Source organism: Mustelus asterias, chromosome 17, assembly GCF_964213995.1.
Source record: "Mustelus asterias chromosome 17, sMusAst1.hap1.1, whole genome shotgun sequence".
NCBI lineage: Eukaryota > Metazoa > Chordata > Chondrichthyes > Carcharhiniformes > Triakidae > Mustelus > Mustelus asterias.
The window spans coordinates 6345166-6369783 of NC_135817.1; the positions used below are offsets into that span (position 1 = coordinate 6345166).

General features: G+C 42.8%; 1 protein-coding gene across 1 annotated transcript in view; it reads right to left on the bottom strand.

Moving 5' to 3' along the window:
* rb1 (retinoblastoma 1) overlaps positions 1 to 24618 on the bottom strand; it is a 248621-nt gene that overhangs the window by 213873 nt on the left and 10130 nt on the right. Inside the window, exons 3-4 of the mRNA XM_078232189.1 lie at positions 10677 to 10780; positions 9125 to 9259 (exon numbers count right to left, since the gene is read on the bottom strand). Coding sequence (XP_078088315.1) covers positions 9125 to 9259; positions 10677 to 10780 — 239 coding nt within the window. The remainder of the gene's footprint in view (positions 1 to 9124; positions 9260 to 10676; positions 10781 to 24618) is intronic.

Below are 24618 nucleotides of genomic sequence, written 5' to 3' on the forward strand. Positions count from 1 at the left end.
TCCCATCATCTTCTAGCTGAAAATGTTTTTCCTTACATCTCCCCTCAACCTCCTGCTTCTTACATTAAATCAATGTCCCCTGGTCACTGATCTATCCATGGGAAAAAGCATCTTCCTGTCCATTCTATCCATCCCCCTCAATTTTATCCATCTCAATCATGTCCCCCAACTGAGTCTACTCTGCTCCAAGGAAAACAATCCCAATCTATCCAATTGGATTTGATTTGTCACACGTATTAATATACAGTGAAAAATATTGTTTCTTGCATGCTTTCAGACAAAGCTGCTGACGAAGGGTCATCTAGACTCGAAACCTTGGCTCTATTCTCTCCCCACAGATGCTGTCAGACCTGCCGAGATTTTCCAGCATTTTCCGTTTTTGTGACACGGATTTGTTTCTTTGGCACACAGTCTTCTACACACTCACTAATGAAGTCAGTTACAGTAGTGGCATACTTGTTCAGGTTGGTCGCTGAGTTCTTAAATATTGACCAGTCCACTGACTCAAAGTAGTCCCTTAGAAGGTCATCCGATTCCTCAGACCAACATTGCACGACTTTCTTTATCGGATTCTCCTGTTTCAGCTTTTGCTTGCAAGCCGGGAGTAGGAGCACAGCTTTGTAGTCTGATTTGCCAAAGTGTGGGCGGGCGATACAGGGAGTAGGCATGTTTGATGTTTGTGTAGCAGTGGTCTAGAATGTTTGGGCCTCTGGTGGAACAGGAGACATATTGGTGGTATCTCGGTAGGACACTCGAGCTTTGCCTGGTTGAACTCCCCGGCCACGATGAGCAAGGTCTTGGAATGTTTCGTCTCAAGGCTGTTTGTGGTGATATATATTTTGAATAGCGTAGTCTCTTCCTAACTAAAATTAATCACTCTTCCTAACTAAAATTCTCCAGCCCAGGTAACATCAAGATGAATCTTCTCTGCACCCTTTCCAGTGCTACCACATCCCTCCTATAATGTGGATTCCAGAACTGCACACAATACTCTAGCTGTGGCCCAACCAACATTTTATATAGTTCCAGCATAACATCCCTGCTCTTAAACTCTCTGCTTCAGGTAATAAAGGCAAGTATATCATATGCCTTCTTAACCATCCTGCTATCTTAAGGGAATGGCGTACATGCACACCAAGGTCCTCTGAGCTCCCCAGGGTACTGTCATTTATCATGTATTCCCTTGTCTTGTTTGTCCTGCCCAAGTGCATCACCTCGCAATTATGCAGATTGAATTCCATTTGCCACTGATCAGCCAATCTGACCAGCCGTTTATATCCTCCCGTAATCCAAGGCTATCCTCCTCGTTATTTACCATCCTACCAATTTTCGTATCATCAAGATCTTAATGATCAACCCTACTACATTCAAGTCTAAATATAAACCACCAAAAGCAAGGGTCCCAACACTGATCCTTTCAGGACCTCACTGGACATAGTCTTCCAGTCCAAAAAACACCTCTCAACCATCATCCTCTGTTTCCAGCCATTCAGCCAATCTTGGATCCAATTTTCCCCATAGGCTCTTACCTTCGCTATCAGTTTCCCATGTGGGACCTTGTCAAAAGCCTTGCTGAAGTCCAAGAAGACTATATCAAATGCATTACCCTCACCTACGTACCCGGTCACCACTTCAAAAAATTCACTCAAGTTGATCAGACATGACCTCCCTTTAACAAAACAATGCTGACTTCTTGATTAATCCCTGGCTCTCCAAATACAGATCAATTCTGTTTCTCAGAATTGCTTCCTATAGTTTCCCCACCACTGACATTAGATTGACTGTAGTTTCCTGATTTATCCTTTCCTCCCTTCCTGGATAATGGTATCAAATTGGCTGTCCTCCGGCACCTTTCCTGTTACCAAAGAGCAATTGAAAATTATTGCCAGCGCCCCTGCTATTTCCTCCCTTGCCTCACTCAACAACCTGGGATACATTTCATCCAATCCTGGAGATTTGTCTACTTTTAAATCTGTCAGGCCACTGAGAACCTCCTCACTGACTATGCTAATTTCTTTAATTACATCACAGTCCTTCTCCCTGATTTCTGTACCCACATTGTTGATTAATGACACAAAGTATTCATTCATAACCCTATGTCCTCTGGCTCCACATACAAATTACTACTGTGATCCTGAATAGGCCTTACTCTTTCCTTAGTTATCCTTTTGCCCTTAATGTATTTGTAAAATAACTTCGGATTTTCCTTTATTCTACTTGCCAGTTTCCTTTCATGTCCATTTTTTGCTCTCCTAATTTCCGTTTTAAGTTCCCTCTTGCATATTCTATACTCCTCTAGGTATAGGTGGTGGTGTCACAGGACTAGTAATCCAGAGGCCCGGGGGCAAGCTTTCAAATCTCAACATGGCAGCTGGTGAAAATTAAATTCAATTGATAAAAATCTGAAATTGAAAGCATCATCGATTGTCGTAAACATCCTCTGGTTCACGAATGAAATCAGCCACCCTGACTTGGTTTGGCTGATAAGTGGCTCCAAACTTTCAACTGCCCTTAAAAAATGGCCTGGCAAGCCACCCAATTAAACCAACCATTACAGTCCAAAGAGAATAAAACCAGGCAGACCATCTGGCATCAAACTAGGCACCAGAATCTTACTAACATTTGGTAACAGTTCCACAGACTAGTCAAGCAACAGCCTGATTGTCTTTAAGGTATGATTTGGCGCATATGACTGTGTCCCAGATACAACCATCCCCATCCCTGGATATGTCTTGACCCATTGACAGGTTTACCCCCACGAGCTGGGAGCCATTGGTAAATGGGAGGAAGTTGCTCGGGAGTCCTCAACATTGCTTCAGACCACATGAAATCTCATGACATCAGGTCAAAATTGAGTAAGGTATCATCCAGCTGATTACCTTCTACAGCTTCTGCTGTGAATCAGTACTCCTCCATTTGAACACCAAATGAAAGTAACACAGGTGGCAAGGGCACAAAATGTACTGTGGATGAGGATCTTGCTTGTCCATCATCGGCAGTTTGATAACTCCAATAATGAATGAGCTAGCCGAGTCCTGAAGGACATGTTTGCCAGACTGGACCTGTAGCACGTGGTAGGGGAACCAACAAGAGGGATAGACCTACTTGATGTTGTTGTCACCAATCTACCTATCACAGATGCATTTGCCCATGACAATAATGGTAAGAGTCACCACTGCACAGTCCTCATGAAGACAAAATCCCATTTTTACACCTCTACTGTGTTGTGTGGCACGACCACTGTGCTAAACAGCATAGATTCAGAACAAATCTAGCAACTTAAACTGGTCATTCATGTGACACTGTAGGCCGTCAGTAGCAGCAGAACTGTATTCAATCATATTTGTAACCTCATGGGACGGCATATCTCCTTAAAGCCAGAGTATTAACCCTGGTTCAATGAAGAATGCAGAAAGGCAAGCCAGGACCAGCACCAGGCAAATGCAGAAATGAGTCATTAGCTACAACACAGGACTACTTGCATGCCAAACAGAGGAGCAGCATGCAATAGACTGAGCTAAGCTATCCCACACAACTGGATTACATCTAAGCTCTGAAGCCCTGCTACGTCCAGTTGTGAATGGTGGTGAACAATGAAAACAATTAAGTGAAGATGGAATCTTCAAAAATAACCCAAGCTTCAATGATGAGGGAGCCCAGCACATCAGTGTAAAAAACGAGGCTAAAGCATTTACAAACACCTTCAGGCAAAAATGCCAAATGGGTGATCCACTTTGGCCCTTTTGTGCAATCCCCAGCATCACAGATATCAAACCCTGGCTAATTTGATTTATCATGTGATATCAAAAAACGACTGAAGGCACTGGATGCTGCAAGCGCTACGGGTCCTGATAACATTCCAGCAATAGTACTGAAGCCTTATGTTCGGGCCATGCCCATAGCCAAGTTGTTCCAATACAATTTGGCATCAATCAACCCAACAAAATGAAAAATTGTCCAGGTATGCCCTGTCCACAAAAAGCAGAAGTCGTCCAATCTGGCCAATTACCACCCATCAGTCTCCTTTTGCTCATCAGAATACTGATGGAAAGAGTCATCAATAATGCTATCAAGGAACACTTACCCAACAATAACCTGCCCGATAATGATGGGTACATGGGGCTTAATAGGATGGAGGGTTATAGGTAGGCCTAAAAGGTCGGGATATGTTCGGCACAACTTGTGGGGCCGAAGGGCCTGTTTTGTGCTGTAGTTTTTCTATGTTTCTATAATGCTCAGTTTGGCTTCTTAGCTCTTGACCGCATTAAAGCCTTGGTTCAAACATGAACAAGAGCTGAACACAAGAGGTGAAGTGAGAATGATGGCCCTTGACATTTGACCAAGTGTGGCATCAAGTAACCCTAGCAAAACTGAAGTCAGTGGGAATCAGGGGAAAACTCACCATTGATTGGAGTCCTACTGAGCACAAAGGAAGATGGTTGTGATTGTTGAAGATTAATTATCTCAGTCTCGGGATATCATTGCACGAGTTCTTCAGGCCCAAAGATCTTCGTCTGCTTCATCAATGATCTTCCCTCCGTCATAAATGGAGATGTTTATTGACGATTGCATAATTTTCAGAACCGTTCGCAAATCCGCAGATACTGAAGCAATCCATGCCCACATGCAGCAAGACCTGGACTGATAAGTAGCAAACAACATTTGCGCCACACAAGTGTCAGATAATGTTAATCTCCAACAAGAGGAAATCTAACCATTGTCCCATGACAATCAACAGCATTGCCATCGTTGAATCTCCCACTATCAAAATCCTGGGGGTTACCAATGACCAGAAATGAACTGAACCATCCATACAAATATTATGGCTAGAAGAGCAGGTCAGAGGCTGGGAATTATTTGGCGAGTAATTCACCTCCTAACTCCCCAAAGCCTGTACACCATCAACAGGGCACAAGTCAGGAGTGTGATGGAATACTCTCTACTTGCCTGGAAGAGTGCAGCCCCAACAATACTTAAGAAGCTCGCAACATCCAGGTCAAAGCAGCCCACTTCATTGGCACCCCATCCATCAACCTAAACATTCACTCCCTCCATCAACACATAATGGCAGTCATGTACACCATATACAAGATTTTCTGCAGAAATTTACCAAAACTCCTTTGATACCCAAGACCTATACTTCCTGGAAGGACAAAGACGGCAGTTGCATTGGAACACCATCGCCTGCATGGTCACCTGTCCCCCCCACACCTTCCTGACTTGGAACTTTATCGCCATTCCTTCACTGTCACAGAATCAAATTCCTGGAATTCTCTTCCTAAGAGCAATGTCGGTGCAGCTGCAACAGTTGGCCTGCAGCAGTTCAAGTAGGCAGCTTACCACCACCTTTTCCACAGCAATTAGGAATGGACAACAAATGCTGGCCTTGCCAACAACATCCATATCCCATGAAAGGATAAAGAAAATACATACTTATAACTTAGAGACAAGTGAACTAAAATTGGCTTGAGAAAAGGATTGATTTATTATTGTGCACTGATCACTAAATAGTGAGCAAATGTGTCTTACAGTAATACAACCATTCAATACCAATCAAAAATGACCATTCTATCATTAAACAGGTCATTGGATAGACTGTACTGAAGTAGTACAAATGAGAACTATGAAAGTGATTTCTAGTTTAAAGAACCTTTGTTACTCAGTTATGCTTAAAGTCAACGGCTATTCACTCAATAGCAGCGTAGACCTACGAATAACCTGATAGAGATAAGTGTAATGAAAGGGCAGGATTGTGTACCTATGGATAAGCTATTTCAGTTTGAGAGATTGGTGAAGACCAGGAGTCATGCATTTAAATTATGCAAGAGTAGGAATATACCTGATGTTAGGTGAGTCTTCTTTTCCCCAGTGAGTAGTTAGCCTCTGGAATATATTCCCTGCTTGTGCTTTGAGTGCTAACCTTCATGAGGGAGCTGCACCAGTTCTTGGCTAAGGCAGAGATCACAAACAAATGAATTAGGAGCAGGAAAAGGCCATTAGGCCACTTGAGCCTGCTCCATCATTCCATAAGATCATGGTTGATCTAATTTTATTAAACCTCAACTTCACATTTCTGCCTACCCCGGATAACCTTTCGCCCCTTTGCTTATCAAGAATACATCTACTTCTGCCTTAAAAATATTCAAAGACTCCACCTCAACCACCTTTTGAGGAAGAGAATTCAGAAGTGTATCAACCTTCTGAGTAAATGTTTTTCCTCACCTCGGTCTTGCATCTTCATATCATGTAGAAGGCAAATTGGGTTTGTTGTTAATATTCATATAGTCCATGTGATCACCGTGTGACTGGTTTTGGTCACCTGAAGAGGTGAGATAAGAATTGTCCAAGATTGCCCCCCAGCTCATTTATTGATTTTGGGTTACTTTGGTTCTTTTGCCAGGCTGAAGGAGGGTTGGAAGTGTTTGGTCATATGTTTCAGGCATCATGAATATGATGGATTTTGAAGCAGCTATTTCTGTTAAACCAAAGTTGCTTGTTGCACAAAAAAATAGAATTATCCAGCAATTCAAATTAACTAACATAGAATTAACAGGAGCAGGCTAACATATTTAATGTATGTATCATTCATGCTTATGACTCTCCAGCAATAAAACAAAATCCCTAAGAGCACAACAGCACATTTAAAACCAAATTTCACGATGGATAAGCTGGTCTTTACTTGTTTGTCACATTTCATGAATAACTGAGCCATACTGGATTAACTTCTTCATAATGCATTCAGCTGTTCTATTCATTCATTATGTAAAATTCTCATTAGGCATATCTTATGCTGAATTCTTTAGCCACATAATATATTTTCTTAATGATTCCCTCATTTGACACCTAACCCAATGAATACCAGTTGCCCAACTCTACCAAAAGTTAACCCATATAATTTAATCTACTTTCACGTTAAAATCAATGTGTTAACCGGAAATAGTAAAGCCACCTTTGCAACTTTTAAATGTATCAACTTTTTATTCTTTTACAGGATGTGGAATTGCTGGCTAGGCCTGCATTTATTACCCATCTCTAATTGCCCTGGGGATGTGGTGGTGAGCAGTCTTATATGTGGTGTAGGTACACCCACAGCTGATAGGAAGCGAGTTCCAGGATTTTGGCCCAGCAACAGTGAAGGAATAGCAATACAGTTCCAAGCCAAGATGATGTGTAGCATGAGGGGGGAAACTTGCAGATGGCAGTGTTCCCATGCATCCTTCTAGATAGTAGGGATCATGGGTTTTGACGGTGTTGTTGAAAGAACTTTGATGAGTTCCTGCAGTACATCTTGTAAATGACACACACTGCCTCATTGCACATTGGTGGAGGAGGGAGTGAATGTTTAAAGTGGTAGATGGAGTATCAATCAAGTAGCCTATTTGTCCTAGATTGTGTTGAGCTCCTAGAGTGCTGTTGGAGCTACACTCATCCAGCCAGGTGGTAGGTATTCTATCACACTCCTGTGGCAAGGCTTGAGTAGTCAGTAGGTGAGCTACTCGACACAGAATCCCCAGTCTCAGACCTGATTTTGTAGCCACAGTATTAAATGGCTGGTCAAGTTCAATTTCTTGTAAATGGTAATCCCCAGTGAGGGATTATGTGACCGGAATGCCACTGAATGTCAAAGAGAGATGGTTCAATGTTCTTTTGCTGGAGCTTGCCATTGCCTGGCACTTCAGTGACACAAATGTTACTTGCTACTTATCAGTACAAGCCTCAATGCTGTCCGGGTCTTGATGCAATGGACATGGGCAGTCTCAATATCTGAGGAGTCTCTAAAGGCACTGATAAATTATGGAATAATCAGTGGCAAAAATCTCCATTTCTGACTTTATTGCCGGAATTTTACCGCCTTGCCCGTTCGAGGCTCGTAAGATCCCGCCCGAGGTCAACGGAGAATGCCGTTCTGTGAGCCTCGCCCACCCCAGAGTCAGGGCCAGTGAGGCATTAAAATTCCAGCCTATGCTTATATGATCCCAATGGGTGTAGAGTTTTCAGATTCCCTTTGACTTCAGTTTAAATCATAAATCCCTACAGTGCTGATTTGGCCCATCAAGTCTGCACTGACAACAATTCCACCCAGGCACTAGTCTTGCAACCCCAAGTATTTACCCTGCCAATCCCCCTAACCCACATATCTTGGGACACTAAGGGGCAATTTAGCATGGCCAGTCTGCCTAACCCGCACATCCTTGGAGTGTGGGAGGAAACTGGAGCACCTGGGGGAAACCCACGCAGACACGGGGAGAACATGCATACTCCACACAGTCACCCAAGGCCGGAATTGAACCCGAATCCCTGGTGCTGTGTGGCAGCAGTCCTGACCATTGTGCCACCGTGCTGTCCACCTGCTAGAGCTCCTTGATGCGACACCTTGTCAAATTATGCCTCGATGTCAAGGGCAGTCACACCCATCTCACTTCAAGTTTGACTGTTTAGTCCAGATTTGGACCACGGTTGTAATATTGTCAGGAACTAATTGGCCCTGGTGAAAGTGAGCGTCCGTGAACAGGTTATTGCTGTATACCTGCTGTTTGATATCAATGTCAATGACATATTCCATCACTTTTCTGATGAAAGTAGCTGTACTGTGGACAGTTTGGCTAGGGGTGTGGATAATTCCGGATGCACAAGTCTTCAGTACCATTGTTATCAGGGCCATAGTCTTTGCAATATCCAGTCTTCAGCTATTTGATATCATGCAGAGTGAATCAAATTGACTGGAAACCGGCAACTGTGATACTAGGAACCTCAGGAGGAGGTAGGGATGGATCATCCACTCAGCACTTTTGGCTGAAGATGGCTGCACATTCTTCAGCCTCATCTTTTGCATCCAATTATTTTGATGTGGATACCGGTTAGTTGCTTAATTGTCCACCACCATTCACAACTGGATATAGAAGGACTACAGGGTTTGATCTAATCCAATGGTTGTAGGATCGCTTTGCTCTATCTATCACATGCTGTTTACACTGCTTGGAATACAAATAGTCCTGTTATAGCTTCACCAAGTTGACCTCATTTTTAGGTACGCCTGTTGTTGTTCCTGGCACGCTATCCTGCACTCTTCATTATTGTAAGCTTAGAAGTTAAACGGAAACAACAAATTCTTTTAAAAAGTTACCTTTTAAATTTTTCAAAGAGTGCAGTGAAAACAAGGCACTTCTTTTCCAGTTTCAACACCACTGAATTTACTTTAGTGCTAACAGTGTCCAGGTTCACATCCATCTTCTTCAGCAACTGCAAGAATTTAGTCACACTTCAGGAAGGAGAGAAAAAAAAAATTGTCAAACATAGTTTTTGCCACACTGCTGTTATCACTCATTTTTAAATCACCCTTTTCCATTCAAAGTTGCTTTTTACACTAAAATATTTCAAAAGTACCGAGAAACTAAAATTAAGCAACTCCAAGTCAACAGGAATAAACAATTTGGTATCATTCACATTTATGATTCTCCAGCAATTACACATTCATAAATGTACAACAGTGCACATGAAAGAAAATTACGTGAACACTTTTCTGATTTTGATTTTTATCAGTAGTTCTGCTCTTAAAATTATTAAAACAATGACTGAAATAAAGTACGCATCAAATGCTATTTAAGCCTCATCTGGGTCAAGCTCACTCACTTAAAATGATCAAATTAAAACATATACATCAGGATATCAGAGCATTATTTTTCTATTACTTCACTTCTCAAGGTGTGTTTTTTATCTGCAGAGGACAAGTTTCAGATGCAAATGAGCAGGATTGAAGGTGTTCTCAGGGCAGATTAAAAAGGTTCCTATTCCAAATCAGTTGGTTATACTTGTTGTTGGCAGAAGCAAGAATATTGCCCTAATATTTATATTTACCATCAACAAATTTCCTAGTATCATGTTGATTAATTCTCTTGTCTGAATTAACACACCACTATTCTTGTCCTGTGCCTTTACATTCCCTCCTTTCTGAAGCATTATTTTCCTCTTCTTTCCGAGCCCTTTCCTGGCCATTGCATTTCCCAAACAAGATGATGGGCAAACCTGAGATCTGGATTCTTGAGCAAACCACTAGAAAGCCATATACGCTGAAGCTTTCCCCTTTTAGGGAAGTAGCTAGCCTTTAATATAGTGAATCCAAGACTGACACGCGAACGCACACGCACTCTTTTTTGCCATATGTGAGGGACTTCATGGAACACTAATTTGCTTTAATCACTGATTTAAAACCTTTGGACCAATTTTGCACTTCTGATTTTGAAAACTTAGCTTACCAATCAGCTGCATCTTCGTTTGCCTATTGGGCCTGTGTTCTGTTGTCTTTCTTATTTCTAATTTCATTCAATTGTCATGATTTGTTACAAGGTCTTCTACTGCAATCTCACAGCCTACATTCTGAAGCTCAAAACTTCAACTGATTAAACTGCAGCTACTACACCTAAACTTATTATAAAACAGTGTCCAATGTTTGCTGCTCTGCACTCACATTGCAGAATGAATTCAATGCAACAAAGTCATATATCAACACTTGACCAGTAAAGTAAGCAAATCTTACAAACAAAATGTTCAACTTAGTGTTAAAGATTTGTTTAGCCTGGTTGGTAAACCCCCGAGTCTCAAAGAAAGAAAAACTCTCTCAATGGTTGAATGACAGTTTTAATGGCAAATAATAAAATGAGAACAATACATAAACCTACTTCAGATCTAACGTTTTCAGCAGTTCTGTCAGAGTGAAGGAAACTGCATTCAAGTCTACAGCTGCAATGAAGATGCAGATACCCCAATGCTTTCTTGTGGCATCCTAGGAGAGAGCATTCGATTTTAATGACAATATTAACTGAACAGAAACGAATATGAACATAAATGGAAAAAATGGAAACAGACTGCTTCAATAAATAAATGAAAGCAAACGGTAAGTGCCAACTAGGTTTGAAACTGATTTTAACATAATACAAACAGAAAATGCTGGAAACAACAGGTCAGGCAATAACTGTGAAAAGAAAAGCAGAGTTAACATTTCAAGTCGATGGCCTTTCAGAACTGGGAAGTTAGAAATGTCGAGAACTTCAAGTTTTTAGGTGTCCAGATCACCAACAACCTGTACCCGCATGTCAACACTATAGTTAAGAAAGCCCACCGATGCCTCTACTTTCTCAGAACACTAAGGAAATTTGGCATGTCAGCTATGATTCTCACCAACTTTTACAGATGCACCATAGAAAGCATTCTTTCTGGCTATATCACAGCTTGGTATGGCTCCTGCTCTGCCCAGGACCGCAAGAAACGACAAAAGGTCATGAATCCATCACGCAAACCAGCCTCCCGTCCATTGACTCTGTCTACACATCCCGCTGCCTCGGCAAAGCAGAGAGCATTATTAAGGACCCCATGCACCCTGGACATTCTCTCTCCCACCTTCTTCTGTCAGGAAAAAGATACAAAAGTTTGAGGTCACGTATCAACCGACTCAAGAACAGCTTCTTCCCTGCTGCTGTCAGACTTTTGAATGGACCTACCTTGCATTAAGTTGATCTTTCTCTACATTCTAGCTAGGACTGTCACACTATATTCTGCATTCTCTCATTTCCTTATCTATGAATGGTATGCTCTGTCTGTATAGTGCGCAAGGAACAATACTTTTCACTGTATGCTAATACATGTGACAATAATAAATCAAATCAAATGTAATAGATTTTAAGCAGGAGAAATAGGTGAGACTGGAAATAGAATAAAAGGGAAGATCTATGACAGGGTGAAAGATGGGGGACATTAAATGACCAAAGATCCAAACGGAGTGATAATGAAACAACAAACAAAACCTGTGTCTACAGGAAAGTGCGAACAGCAAAAAAACAGTAAAATTCTTGGACCAGTGTTGCGTCTGAAAGGCTGCAAGTGCCTAATCAAAAGATGAGCTGTTATTCCTTGAGCTTCTGTTAGGCTTCGTTTGAACACTGCACTAGGTTGAGGACAGAGATAACAGCATGAGAACAGGCTAGAAATATAAAATTGCAGGCTATCTGAAGCTCTGAATCATGTTTGCCGACTGAAGTTTATTTATTAGTGCCACAAGTAGGCTTACATTAACACTGCAATGAGATTACTGTGAAAATCCCCTGATCGCTACACTCAGACGCCTGTTCGGGTGCAGTGACAGAGAATTTAGCGTGGTCAATGCACCTAACCAGCATGTCTTTCAGGCTGTGGGAGGAAACCGGAGCACCCGGAGGAAATCCACACAAACACGGGGAGAACGTGCAGACTCCATGCAGAATTGAACCCGGGTCCTTGGCACTGTGTGGCAGCAGTGCTAATCATTGTGCCACCATGCCACCCTTTGGAGGTGTTCCACAAAGCAGTCATCCAATGTACAACAAAGAACAAAGAACAATACAGCACAGGAACAGGCCCTTCGGCCCCCCAAGCCCGCGCCGCTCCCCGGTCCAGGATTGAATCCTGAATCCAGGATCCCCGCCCAATTTTCCAGCCTATTTACATCCTAATATCCTATCCACCGAGCTGTCCCTCACAGCTACGATGCTTTGTTCATCACAACCTATTAACTCTCCCCCACCCCCCCATTCCAGACCATGTGATCTCCAGGGAGAGGCGAAAACCCAGAGTGAAAACCCCAGGGCCAATATGGGGGAAAAAAATCTGGGAAATTCCTCTCCGACCCCCTGAGGCGATCGAAACGAGTCCAGGAGATCACACTGGCCCTGATCAGAAAATGCTTCCCAACCCTATTCATTTCCACTTCTGCTTTACGAACACCATCTGAATTCCCTGCCCCCGAGACAGGTTCCCAACTATCCGCAGTCTCGCTCTGTACTGGCACCAGCAAGATGATCATAGAATGAAGCCTTGAAACGAGAAACAAAGAACAATTAGCCCGCGCCGCTCCCTGGTCCAAACTAGACCACTCTTTTGTATCCCTCCATTCCCACTCCGTTCATATAGCTGTCTAGATAAGTCTTAAACGTTCCCAGTGTGTCCGCCTCCACCACCTTGCCCGGCAACACATTCCAGGCCCCCACGACCCTCTGTGTAAAATATGTCCTTCTGATATCGGTGTTAAACCTCCCCCCCTTCACCTTGAACCTATGACCCCTCATGAACGTCACCACCGACCCGGGGAAAAGCTTCCCACCGTTCACCCTATCTATGCCTTTCATAATTTTATACACCTCTATTAAGTCTCCCCTCATCCTCCGTCTTTCCAAGGAGAACAACCCCAGTTTCCCCAATCTCTCCTCATAACCAAGCCCCTCCATACCAGGCAACATCCTGGTAAACCTCCTCTGTACTCTCTCCAAAGCCTCCACGTCCTTCTGGTAGTGTGGCGACCAGAACTGGACGCAGTATTCCAAATGCGGCCGAACCAACGTTCTATACATATGCAACATCAGACCCCAACTTTTATACTCTATGCCCCGTCCTATAAAGGCAAGCATGCCATATGCCTTCTTCACCACCTTCTCAACCTGTGACGTCACCTTCAAAGATCTGTGGACTTGCACACCCAGGTCCCTCTGCGTCTCTACACCCTTTATGGTTCTTCCATTTATCGTGTAGCTCCTCCCTACATTATTCCCACCAAAATGCATCACTTCGCATTTATCAGGATTGAACTCCATCTGCCATTTCTTTGCCCAAATTTCCAGCCTATCTATATCCTGTAGATGTACTTTTGGTCTCCCTAGTGTAGTGCAGACCATAATGTGAGCAATAAATACTGGTGTACTAAATTGAAGGAATCACATGTAAATTGCTTTTTCATCCAGGATCACTGTATGGGACCTTGGATGGCTATCAGGATGTAAAAGGACAGCAGTTACATCACCTGCACCTACATGGGAAGGCACCATGAGAATGGGACGCAATGTTGAGGATGACTGAAGAGAAGACCAGGGTGTCCTGGTGGGCATTGTCCCTTCACAAGGTTGAATGAGGAGTAGATTGCATGTTTGGTAGTGGCATCACTAAAGAAAACTAAGATAGACTATGAGAGTGAACAAGCTCAAAATATAAAAACAGATAGCAAACATTTCTACAAATATATAGAAAGAAAATGAGTGCCAACGGTAAACATTGGTCCTCCAGAGGATGAGAAGGGGAATTTAATACCAGAAAAGAGGAAATGGCCGAGGCATTGAACAGGTATTTTGTGTTGGTCTTCACAATGGAAGACATAAATAACATACCAAAAATTGATGACAAGGTGAGGACCTAGAAACAATCATTATCACTAAAGAAGCAGTGTTCAGTAAGCTAATGAGGCTAAAGGTAGACAAATCTCCTGGCCCTGATGGAATGCATCCCAGGGTACTAAAAGAGATGGTGGGGGAATTAGCAAATGCACTAGTGGTAATTTACCAAAATTCGTTGGACACTGGGGCAATTCCAGCAGATTGGAAAACAGCAAATGTGATGTTTAAAAGAGGAAGCAGACAAAAGGTGGGTAACTATAGGCCGGTTAGCTTAACTTCTGTAGTGGGGGAAAATGCTTGAATCTATTATCAAGGAAGAAATAGCGAGACATCTGGCTAGAAATTGTTCAATTGGGAAGACACAGCATGCGTTCGTGAAAGGCAGGTCATGTTTATTCTTTGAGGACATTATGTGCGTGGTGGACAATGGGGAACCTGTGGATGTGGTATATCTGGATTTCCAGAAGGCATTTGACAAGGTGCCGCACCAAAGGCTGCTGCACAAGATAAATGTGCAGTGTTATGGGTAATGTATTAGCATGGATAGAGGATTGGTTAACTAACAGAAAGCAAAGAGTGGGGAGAAATGGGTGTTTTTCTAGTTGGCGATCAGTGACTAGTGATATGCCTCAGGGATCAGTGTTTGGACCATAATTGTTTACAATTTACATAGATGATTTGGAGTTGGGAGCCAAGTGTAGTGTGCCAAAGTTCGCAGATGACACTAAGATGAGTGGTAGAGCAAAGTGTGCAGAGGACACTGAATGTCTGCAAAGGGATATAGATAGTTCAAGTGAGTGGGCAAGGGTCTGGCAGATGGAGCACAACATTGGTAAATGTGACATAATCCATTTTGGCAGGAATAACAGCAAACTGGTAAAAATTGCAGCATGCTGCTGTGCAGAGGGACCTCGGTGCATAAATCACAAGAAGTTGGCTTGCAGATGCAGCAGGTAATTAAGAAGGCAAATGGAATTTTGTCCTTCATTTCCAGAGAGACGGAGTTTAAAAACAGGGAGGTTATGTTAGCTGTATAAGGTGCTGGTGAGGCCACATCTGGTGTACTGTGTACAGTTTTGGTCTCCTTACTTGAGAAAGGATATACTGGCACTGGAGAAGATGCAGAGGAGGTTCACTAGGTTGATTCTGGGATTGAGGGGGTTGGCTTATGAAGAGAGACTGAGTAGTCTGGGAGTATACTCATTGGAATTTAGAAGAAGGGGGATTTTATAGAAACATATAAAATTATGAAGAGAATAGATAAGATAGAAGCAGGGAGGTTGTTTCCACTGACGGGTGAAACCAGAACTAGAGGGCATAGCCTCGAATAAGGGGGAGCAGATTTAGGACTGAATTGAGAAGGAACTTCTTCATCCAAAGGGTTGTGAATCTGTGAAATTCCCTGCCCAGTGAAGCAGTTGAGGCTACCTCGTTGAATGTTTTTAAGGCAAAGATAAATATATTTTTGAACAGTAAAGGAATTAAGGATTATGGTGACGGATAAGTGGAGCCGAGTCCACGAAAAGATCAGACATGATCTTATTGAATAGCGGTGCAGGTTCGAGGGACCAAATGGCTTACTCATGCTCCTAGTTCTTATGTTCACACAGACGGTGCTGGAAATGACAGAGGATGATCCACTGAATACGGAAAGTGGCGAGGTGGAAGATAATATGGCTCTGAAAAGGTGGGAAAGTGGAGGGAGCAGATTTGCAGAAAATGGGTCGGACACTGTCAAAGGCACAGTTAATCACCGACAGTTGGTGGAGGATGCAGGGGTGGTGTGGAGGGGTGGGTTGATGAAAAACGAGGACATATCAGAAGCACTAGTGTGGAAGCTTACCATCACATTATGACGGAGAAATGGAGGATAGAATTAGTGACCTGAGAAGAGATAGCATAGTTAAGGCAGCTGAAGTAATGAGTGTGCTTAAAAATAAATAGATATTGATAGCCTGTCCCCAGAAATGGAGATGGAAAAGTTGAGGAAGGAAAGAGATGGACCATTTGAAGGTCAATGAAGGTGGAAATTGGAAACAAAGTTAATAAACTTTTCCCAGTTCAAAGCAAGAGCTGGAACATCACAGATACAGTCATCAATGCGCAGAAAAAGAGTTGACAGAGGGACCTGAATTGGACTGGAACAAGGAAGTACCACATATTCCACAAAACGAAGACATAACTAGGACCTATGATGGTTTTCCTCTTCTATTTGGAGAAAGTGAGGTGAGTTAAAGGAGAGCTTGTTCAATGTGAGAAAAAAAAAATCAGCCAGCTGGAGGAGGACGGTAGCAATGGATGGAAACTGGTTGGACCTCTGTTCAAGGAAGAAGGGAGAATCCGAAGGCCATCCTGGCAGGGGAAAGAAGCATAATGGGAATGGATATCAGGGTGAAGAGAAGAGCCTGGAAATTGCAAACTGTTAAAGTGATAGAAGGCATCAGAAGAGTCACAGATACAGGTATCTGAAACCTGGACAGGGGAAGAGAAAAAAAATGTAGATAAGAAATCAGTTCAATTGGACAGGAACACGCTAAAAAAATGTCTACCTGGCTGTCCTGTTTGTAGATCTTGGAAAGAAGGTAGAGAAGTAGGCAGTTTGGGATTAGGAGCCTCTGAACCTGGAAGCCATGGAGGGAAGATTCCAGATGAGATGAGGTCAGTGACAGACCTAGAGACAATGGCTTGATTATGGGTCATGGTCTAGGGAAAGACAGGAGGAAGCGTTGGAGAGTTGGTGTTTATCCTTTGTTGGGTAGAGGTCAACTCGGCTGACATCGACAGCACCGTCCGCAAGCAGGTGTGATAACAATGTTAGGTTGGATCCAAGAGTATGGAGTGCTGCAAGTTCAGAGAAAGACAGGTTAGAATGAATGATGTGAACAGAGAAACTGACAATGCCAATGCCACTCCAGCAGCTCTCAGTGCAAAGATAAAGAGAGGGCAAGAAGCCATAGAGCTCCAGGTGGATGGAGAATATGATATAGTTCCACTGTGGAGTGGAGGAGGTGGAGGGCTCTTGGCCACAGAAATGAGCATGGAGGCAAAAGCGACAGAAAGTTGAACATGTTGCTAAGCTTGAAATTCATTGAGGTGGAGGGTTAAGGGGATAATGCTAAGTCCTTTTCGGAGCCCAGATTACACAGAATCAGTGAGAGAAAGGTCAGAGGGCATCATGAATATTTTTGATTCCCAATATCTGCAATATTTTGCTTTTGAAATAGATTATGAGCAAATCTTGCATCAAAATTGCTGATGAGGGGTTTCTTTAAATCACGGTTCTGTTTGCTTCATTTTCCCTTTTATTACTGAACAATCAAACTGCCAAGGCACTCTGCAGGAAGATGTGGATATTGAGAAGAGTTAAAAAAAACAAAGTAATGGTTAGTTGATGCCAAATTTGGGTTTTAAATGGCTGAAGCTAGCAGGATGAAGGAAAAACTAAAAATGGTAATGTCTATCTCCTCCTCAAATTTATTCAATATCCCAGCATCCACTGCATTCTGGGGTAGTGAATTCCACAGATATAGTTGCACAGTCTTGCAAAAGAATAAGACACTTCTACAACACTTTCAACAGTGTGGAAACAGGTAGTTGGAAGAGAGCATTGACATTGCATCAACAATTAACAAGAAACAAGAGGGTAATTCAGAAGAATGTTAACCACTGTACAGTAGACAATATAAAAACAATAAAGGTAGTCACAGAGACGCGCCAAGGCAGAGAGAGTGGTTAACTAGAGCGGAAAAAGTTTATTTAATTAGGTAATTCCCCGCTCCTGTATCGTGTTCAGGAAAACAGTAACTTGGTTGGAAAAGCCTTCCCAAATAGGGGTACAAATTTAAAATGAGGATCGACTTGGGCTTCATATAGAGTGGCGAGTTATGAAGGGAATTGTGTACAAAAAAGCAACCCAAGCTTCTTGAAAGCAACTTCAGCAGCAAAAGATATTTGGAAGTTCTTTTGATCTAAGAGAAAGTGAACCAAAAACATAGATATATTAAGTATTTGCGTAACTATCTTCAAAAAAAGCTAAAAGATTGTTATTTATTGAAATTGATAATTTCTTCATGTCTACTGCAAATTTAGTTACAGAATGGTTACAGTTCAAGGAGGAGGCAATAGGCAATTCAGCCCCTCGAGCCTGCTCAAAGGAGGAAATAAACAGATTTTTAATTCATGACTCCAGGAACATTGAATAAATTTAAGGAGGAAATAAACAGATTTTTAATTCGTAATGGGTTGAAGGGTAATGGAGACCGGGCAGGAAAGTGGAATTGACACTAAGATGAGATCAGCCGTAATCATATTGAATCATATTTACTGTTGAGAAAAGCATGGATGTTAGGGAACTTGGGGAAATAAATAGCCTTATCAGAAAGAGGAATTTTGTCAATTTCTTTGGTGACATCGGCTCACAGCATTACTTTGCTGTCTTTATTTTTTTTAGTTCAATTTAAAATTTTATTTCTTTCCCCTATTGGTCATGTTCCTTTAATTCACAAAACATGACCTCCACACAAGCTCCTAAAATACTTGCAGCAAGTCCCCACAACAGAAAGTGGGTAGAGAAGGGGGTGTGTATTACTGATCTCACTGTGGGTTGACCAAAGAGTCACCAAGCTCTGGCACTATCTTGATGCCAGAGCTTGGCAACCCTTTGCGAGCTATGTATGGTTTGATTTGTATGCATAGCGCGCAAAACAATACTATTCACTACATCGCTGTATTTGTGACAATAATAAATCAAATCAAAAAATTACTTTTGCATGCGAGCAGAATTATGGATTCGGCCCTGGTATGCCACTTCTTCAATTTCACTACTACAAGCTCAGCCAGCAGGTAACTCATCTCCTGCGCATTAACAAAGCACGTCATCTTACGTTGATTTTGCTTCATGCTTTGTCCTCTCAGGCACCTGACATACTGTAGACCCTTGCTGGTGTACCTCGCAAGTGTTTGGGATGATAAAAGCACCAAGCAAGAGTGAGTGGGTGAGTGCGGGCTTCAAAGGCGGCCAGGGCCGCGGGCTGCAAAAGCTAAATCGGTGAGAACTGGGGGCTGTAAAAGTGCCACGAGTGAGAGCGTGTTCAGGGCTATAAAAGCTGCAAGAGTGAGAGCGTGTGTTCGGGGCTATGAAGGCGGCGAGGAGAGAGCGAGGGTTCAGGACTATGAAAGCGGCGAGTGAGTGTGTTCGGGACCATAAAAGCAGCAAGAGTGGGGTCAGGGCTATAAAAGCGGTGAGAGAGCTCTGAACTATAAAAGAACAAAGAACAGTACAGCACAGGAAACAGGCCCTTCGGCCCTCCAAGCCTGTGCCACTCATTGGTCCAACTAGACCATTCGTTTGTATCCCTCCATTCCCAGACTGCTCATGTGACTATCCAGGTAAGTCTTAAACGATGCCAGTGTGTCTGCCTCCACCACCCTACTTGGCAGCGCATTCCAGGCCCCCACCACTCTCTGTGTAAAAAAACGTCCCTCTGATGTCTGAGTTATACCTCGCCCCTCTCACCTTGAGCTCGTGACCCCTCGTGATCGTCACCTCCGACCTGGGAAAAAGCTTCCCACTGTTCACCCTATCTATACCCTTCATAATTTTGTACACCTCTATTAGGTCTCCCCTCATTCTCCGTCTTTCCAGGGAGAACAAGCCCAGTTTACCCAATCTCTCCTCATAGCTAAGACCCTCCATACCAGGCAACATCCTGGTAAACCTTCTCTGCACTCTCTCTAAAGCCTCCACATCCTTCTGGTAGTGCGGCGACCAGAACTGGACGCAGTACTCCAAATGTGGCCTAACCAGCGTTCTATACAACTGCAACATCAGACTCCAGCTTTTATACTCTATACCCTGTCCTATAAAGGCAAGCATGCCATATGCCTTCTTCACCACCTTCTCCACCTGTGCTGCCACCTTCAAGAATTCGTGGACTTGCTAGGTCCCTCTGTGTTTCTATACTCTTGATGGCTCTGCCATTTATTGTATAACTCCCCCCTACATTAGTTCTTCCAAAATGCATCACTTCGCATTTATCTGGATTAAATTCCATCTGATGTGGACATGCCGGCGTTGGACTGGGATGAACACAGTAAGAGTTTTAACAACACCAGGTTAAAGTCCAACAGGTTTATTTGGTAGCAAATACCATAAGCTTTCGGAGCGCTGCTCCTTCGTCAGATGGAATGGAAATGTGCTCTCAAACAGTGCACAGAGACACAAAATCAAGTTACAGAATACTGATTAGAATGCGAATCCCTACAACCAACCAGGTCTTAAAGATCTGCTTTCTTGCATGTTTGTAGAAACTTGATGTCTGTGTCGATATGCGCGATCTTCTTGGAGATCCTCTCCACTTGGAGCCGGCAGTTTGCGGTGTCGATGGTAGTCATGATGTGGAGATGTCGGCGTTGGACATTTCTCCGCCCAATTTTCCAGCCTATCTATATCCTGCTGTATTGTCCGACAATGTTCATCGCTATCCGCAAGTCCAGCCATCTTCGTGTCATCCGCAAACTTGCTGATAACACCAGTTACACCTTCTTCCAAATCATTTATATATCACAAATAGCAGAGGTCCCAGTACAGAGCTCTGCGGAACACCACTGGTCACAAACCTCCAGCCGGAAAAAGACCCTTCGACTGCTACCCTCTGTCTCCTGTGGCCAAGCCAGTTCTCTACCCATCTAGCCACCTCTCCTTGTATCCCATGAGCCTTAAACCTTCTTAACCAACCTGCCATGAGGGACTTTGTCAAATGCCTTACTGAAATCCATATAGACAACATCCACGGCCCTTCCTTGGTCAACCGTTTTTGGCACTTCCTCAAAAAACTCCACCAAATTTGTACGGCATGACCTCCCTCTTACAAAACCATGCTGTCTGTCACAAATGAGATTGTTCCGTTCTAAATGTGCATATATCCTGTCTCTAAGAATCCTCTCCAACAACTTCCTTACCACGGACGTCAAGCTCACCGACCGATAATTACCCGGGTTATCCCTGCTACCCTTCTTAAATAACGGTACCACATTCGCTATCCTCCAATCCTCAGGTATCTCACCTGTGTCCAATGAAGAGACAAAGATTTCCGTCAGAGGCCCAGCAATTACATCTCTTGTCTCCCTGAGCAGTCTAGGATAGATGCCATCAGGCCCTGGGGATTTGTCAGTTTTAATGTTACCTAAAAAACCTAACACTTCCTCCCTTGTAATGGAGATTCTCTCTAACGGGTCAACACCTCCCTCTGAGACACTCCCAGTCAACAAGTCCCTCTCCTTTGTGAATACCGATGCAAAGTATTCATTTAGGATCTCCCCTATTCCCTTGGGTTCTAAGCATAATTCCCCTCCTTTGTCCCTGAGAGGTCCGACTTTTTCCCTGACAACTCTTTTGTTCCTAACATATGAATAAAATGCCTTAGGATTCTCCTTAATCCTGTCTGCCAAGAACATTTCGTGACCTCTTTTTGCCCTTCTAACTCCCTGTTTGAGTTCTTTCCTACTCTCTCTGTATTCCTCCAGAGCTGCATCTGTTTTCAGTTGCCTGGACCTAACGTACGCCTCTCTTTTCTTTGTGATCAGATCCTCAATTTCCCTGGTTATCCATGGCTCTCGAATCCTACCTTTCCTATCCTTCCTTTTTACAGGCACATGCGTGTCCTGCAGCCTTATCAACTGTTCCTTAAAAGACTCCCACACGCCAGACGCGGACTTACCCCCGAACAGCCTCTCCCAATCAACAGCCACCAATTCCTGCCTAATCCGGCTATAGTTCGCCTTCCCCCAATTTAGCACCCTACCCTTAGGACAACACTCGTCCTTGTCCATTACTATCCTAAAGTTAACAGAGTTGTGGTCACTATTTGCCACATGTTCCCCTACCGAAACTTTGACGACCTGACCGGGCTCATTTCCCAGAACTAGATCCAGTATAGCCCCCTCTCTAGTTGAGCTATCTACATACTGTTCCAAAGAACCTTCCAGTCCGCATTTTACAAATTCATCCCCGTCCAGACCCCCAGCACTTTCCGATCTATACCAGGCAAATTGAAGTCTCCCACTACAACAACCCTATTTTTTCTGCACATATCCAGAATCTCCTGACATATCCGTTCCTCCACTTCCCATGGGCTGTTGGGTGGCGGTAAGAGTGACCAAGAGTTCATGACTATAAAAGTGATGAACATGAGGATAAGTTCAGGGCTATTAAAGTGGCTATAAAAGCAGGACAATAAAAGTGGCGAGAATGAGTGAGAGCTCAGGACCATAAAAGCAATGAGGGAGAGTGAGTGTTTGGGACTATAAAAGCGGTGCATGTGAGAGCTCGGTGCTATAAAAGCAGTGAGAGAGAGTGAGAGTTTGGGACTATAAATGCAGTGCGAGAGAAAGTCTGGGGCTATAAAAGCAGTGAGAGTGGGAGTTTGGGACAATAAAAGTGGCAAGGGAGAGAGTTCTTAGCCGTAAAAGTTGTGAAAGGGTGTGAAAGTTCTGAGCTATAAAAGCAGTAAGAGAGTGGGAGTTCTGGGGTATAAAAGTGGTGAGAGTGAGCAAGAGTTCGAGGTTATGAAAGCGGTGGGATTGACAGAGATTTCAGGGCTATAAAAGCAGCGAGGGTGAGCGAGAGTTCAAGTTTATAGAAGTGGTGAAAGGGAGTGAGAGTTATAAATATAAAAGTGGTGAGATTGAGCTAGAGTTCAGGTTATAAAAGTGGTGACAGTGAGTTAGAGTTCATGGCTATAACGGCAGTGAAATTGCGTGAGAATTCGGGGCTGTAAAAGTAGCACCGGAGAGCGAAGGTTCAGGGTCATAAAAGATTCAATTTAAAAGATTCTTCATGATTAAGATTATTGTTTACAATGGGTTTGCACACAACTCTATACAATACCAGAGATAGTATAATATGTTTCCCATGCTGCTACACCAGATCCTACATCAGGCACATCAATAAATCATGCTGAGAAACTCAGTCAGAGCTTAAGACTTTCCATAAATACACAAAAGAAAATTAATAGTTACGACCAAAAATCAATTCAGCTAAACATTTTAGGCTGTTATCAAAACAATTGCACAGATACATCTATCAGAAAACAGTGATTAACAGTTCAGCAACCGAGTTGATTCCCTAGAGTGTTTTACAAAACACCATTATTTTGTCTGTCTGCCTGGGTTATGTAATTGGGAGGGAAGAGAAGAGCATGCTGATGGATTGCTGTTAAGGAGCTGAAGCTCTGCTCCAATGTGCACAGACAAAAAAAAGACACATGGGGCGGGATTTTACGAGCCTCGTCTGAGCGAGGTCGTAAAATCCCGTCTGTGGTCCTTTCTTATTCATCGTGGTCAAGTTGGAAACTTGTTGAAGAACTGTAACAGTACATGACTTTTCTTTTAGCAATCACTCTTGGATTTAAAAAAAATCTGAATCATTCTGTCTTTTTTTTATTGTTGTGCTCGAGATTATTTGGTTCAGATTTTCACACAACTTGTGTTTACTATCTCTCTCATATCTCAAAACAGCCCAGCAAAAGAAGTTATTTCTAGAGACGATGATGTACTTAACACTGTGATGTGGCAACAAAGCAGCAATTGGTAAAATAAAGAGGATGCAAAGTTGGGTCCACCACATGTAAAAATGATCTATTCCAAACAAGCTTAAAAAGGGACTCATTTTCACCTCACCATAACAATACATTGGGCACTGCCTTTGTAAATCAGTACATCATCTGACTAACTGCGAGTAGATAACAATCTTCAGCATGCACCCAACACACCTCACTATGTCACATTTGCATTTGAGTGGTTGTAGTGTCATTTTCATAAATCACTGAACTATCTAAATCCAAAGTTGTGCGGGTTAAGTTGATTGGCCATGAAAAATTGCCCCTTAGTGTTAGGGAAACTAGTTAGGGTAAATGCATGGGAATACATGGGGATAGGGCCTGGGTAGGATTGTATTGGTGCAGACTCGATGGGCTGAATGGCCTCCTTCTGCACCATATGATTCTATGAACAGAACATACCAAACCACTTTTGTCCCGATATGGAATCATTAATCATTGTAGAATAACTATAAGCTTCAAAAGCAGCATTGAAAATATATTACCAGAGTGAGGGTTGTGTGTGGGATACATGCAAATGTTGATTATGGTTCTTTATGCCAAATACCTGAAAGGCATAAAATATGGGATCGACTGGCTAGATAAATATCTATTCATATCTGTTACAGATCAACTTGTATTTATGTGCCTTAACATAGAAAATGTGGTAAGGAATTGCACAAAAGATAAAAATCAAAAGATTGATTAATTATGCAGGTTTAAAAGGTGGGAAGAATAAGTGAGTTTGATGGATTTAAAGAATTTGCATTCACATGGTAACTTGTGTGACTTCAGAAAGTCAAAAAGTACTTTATAGTCAATTAAACATTTTG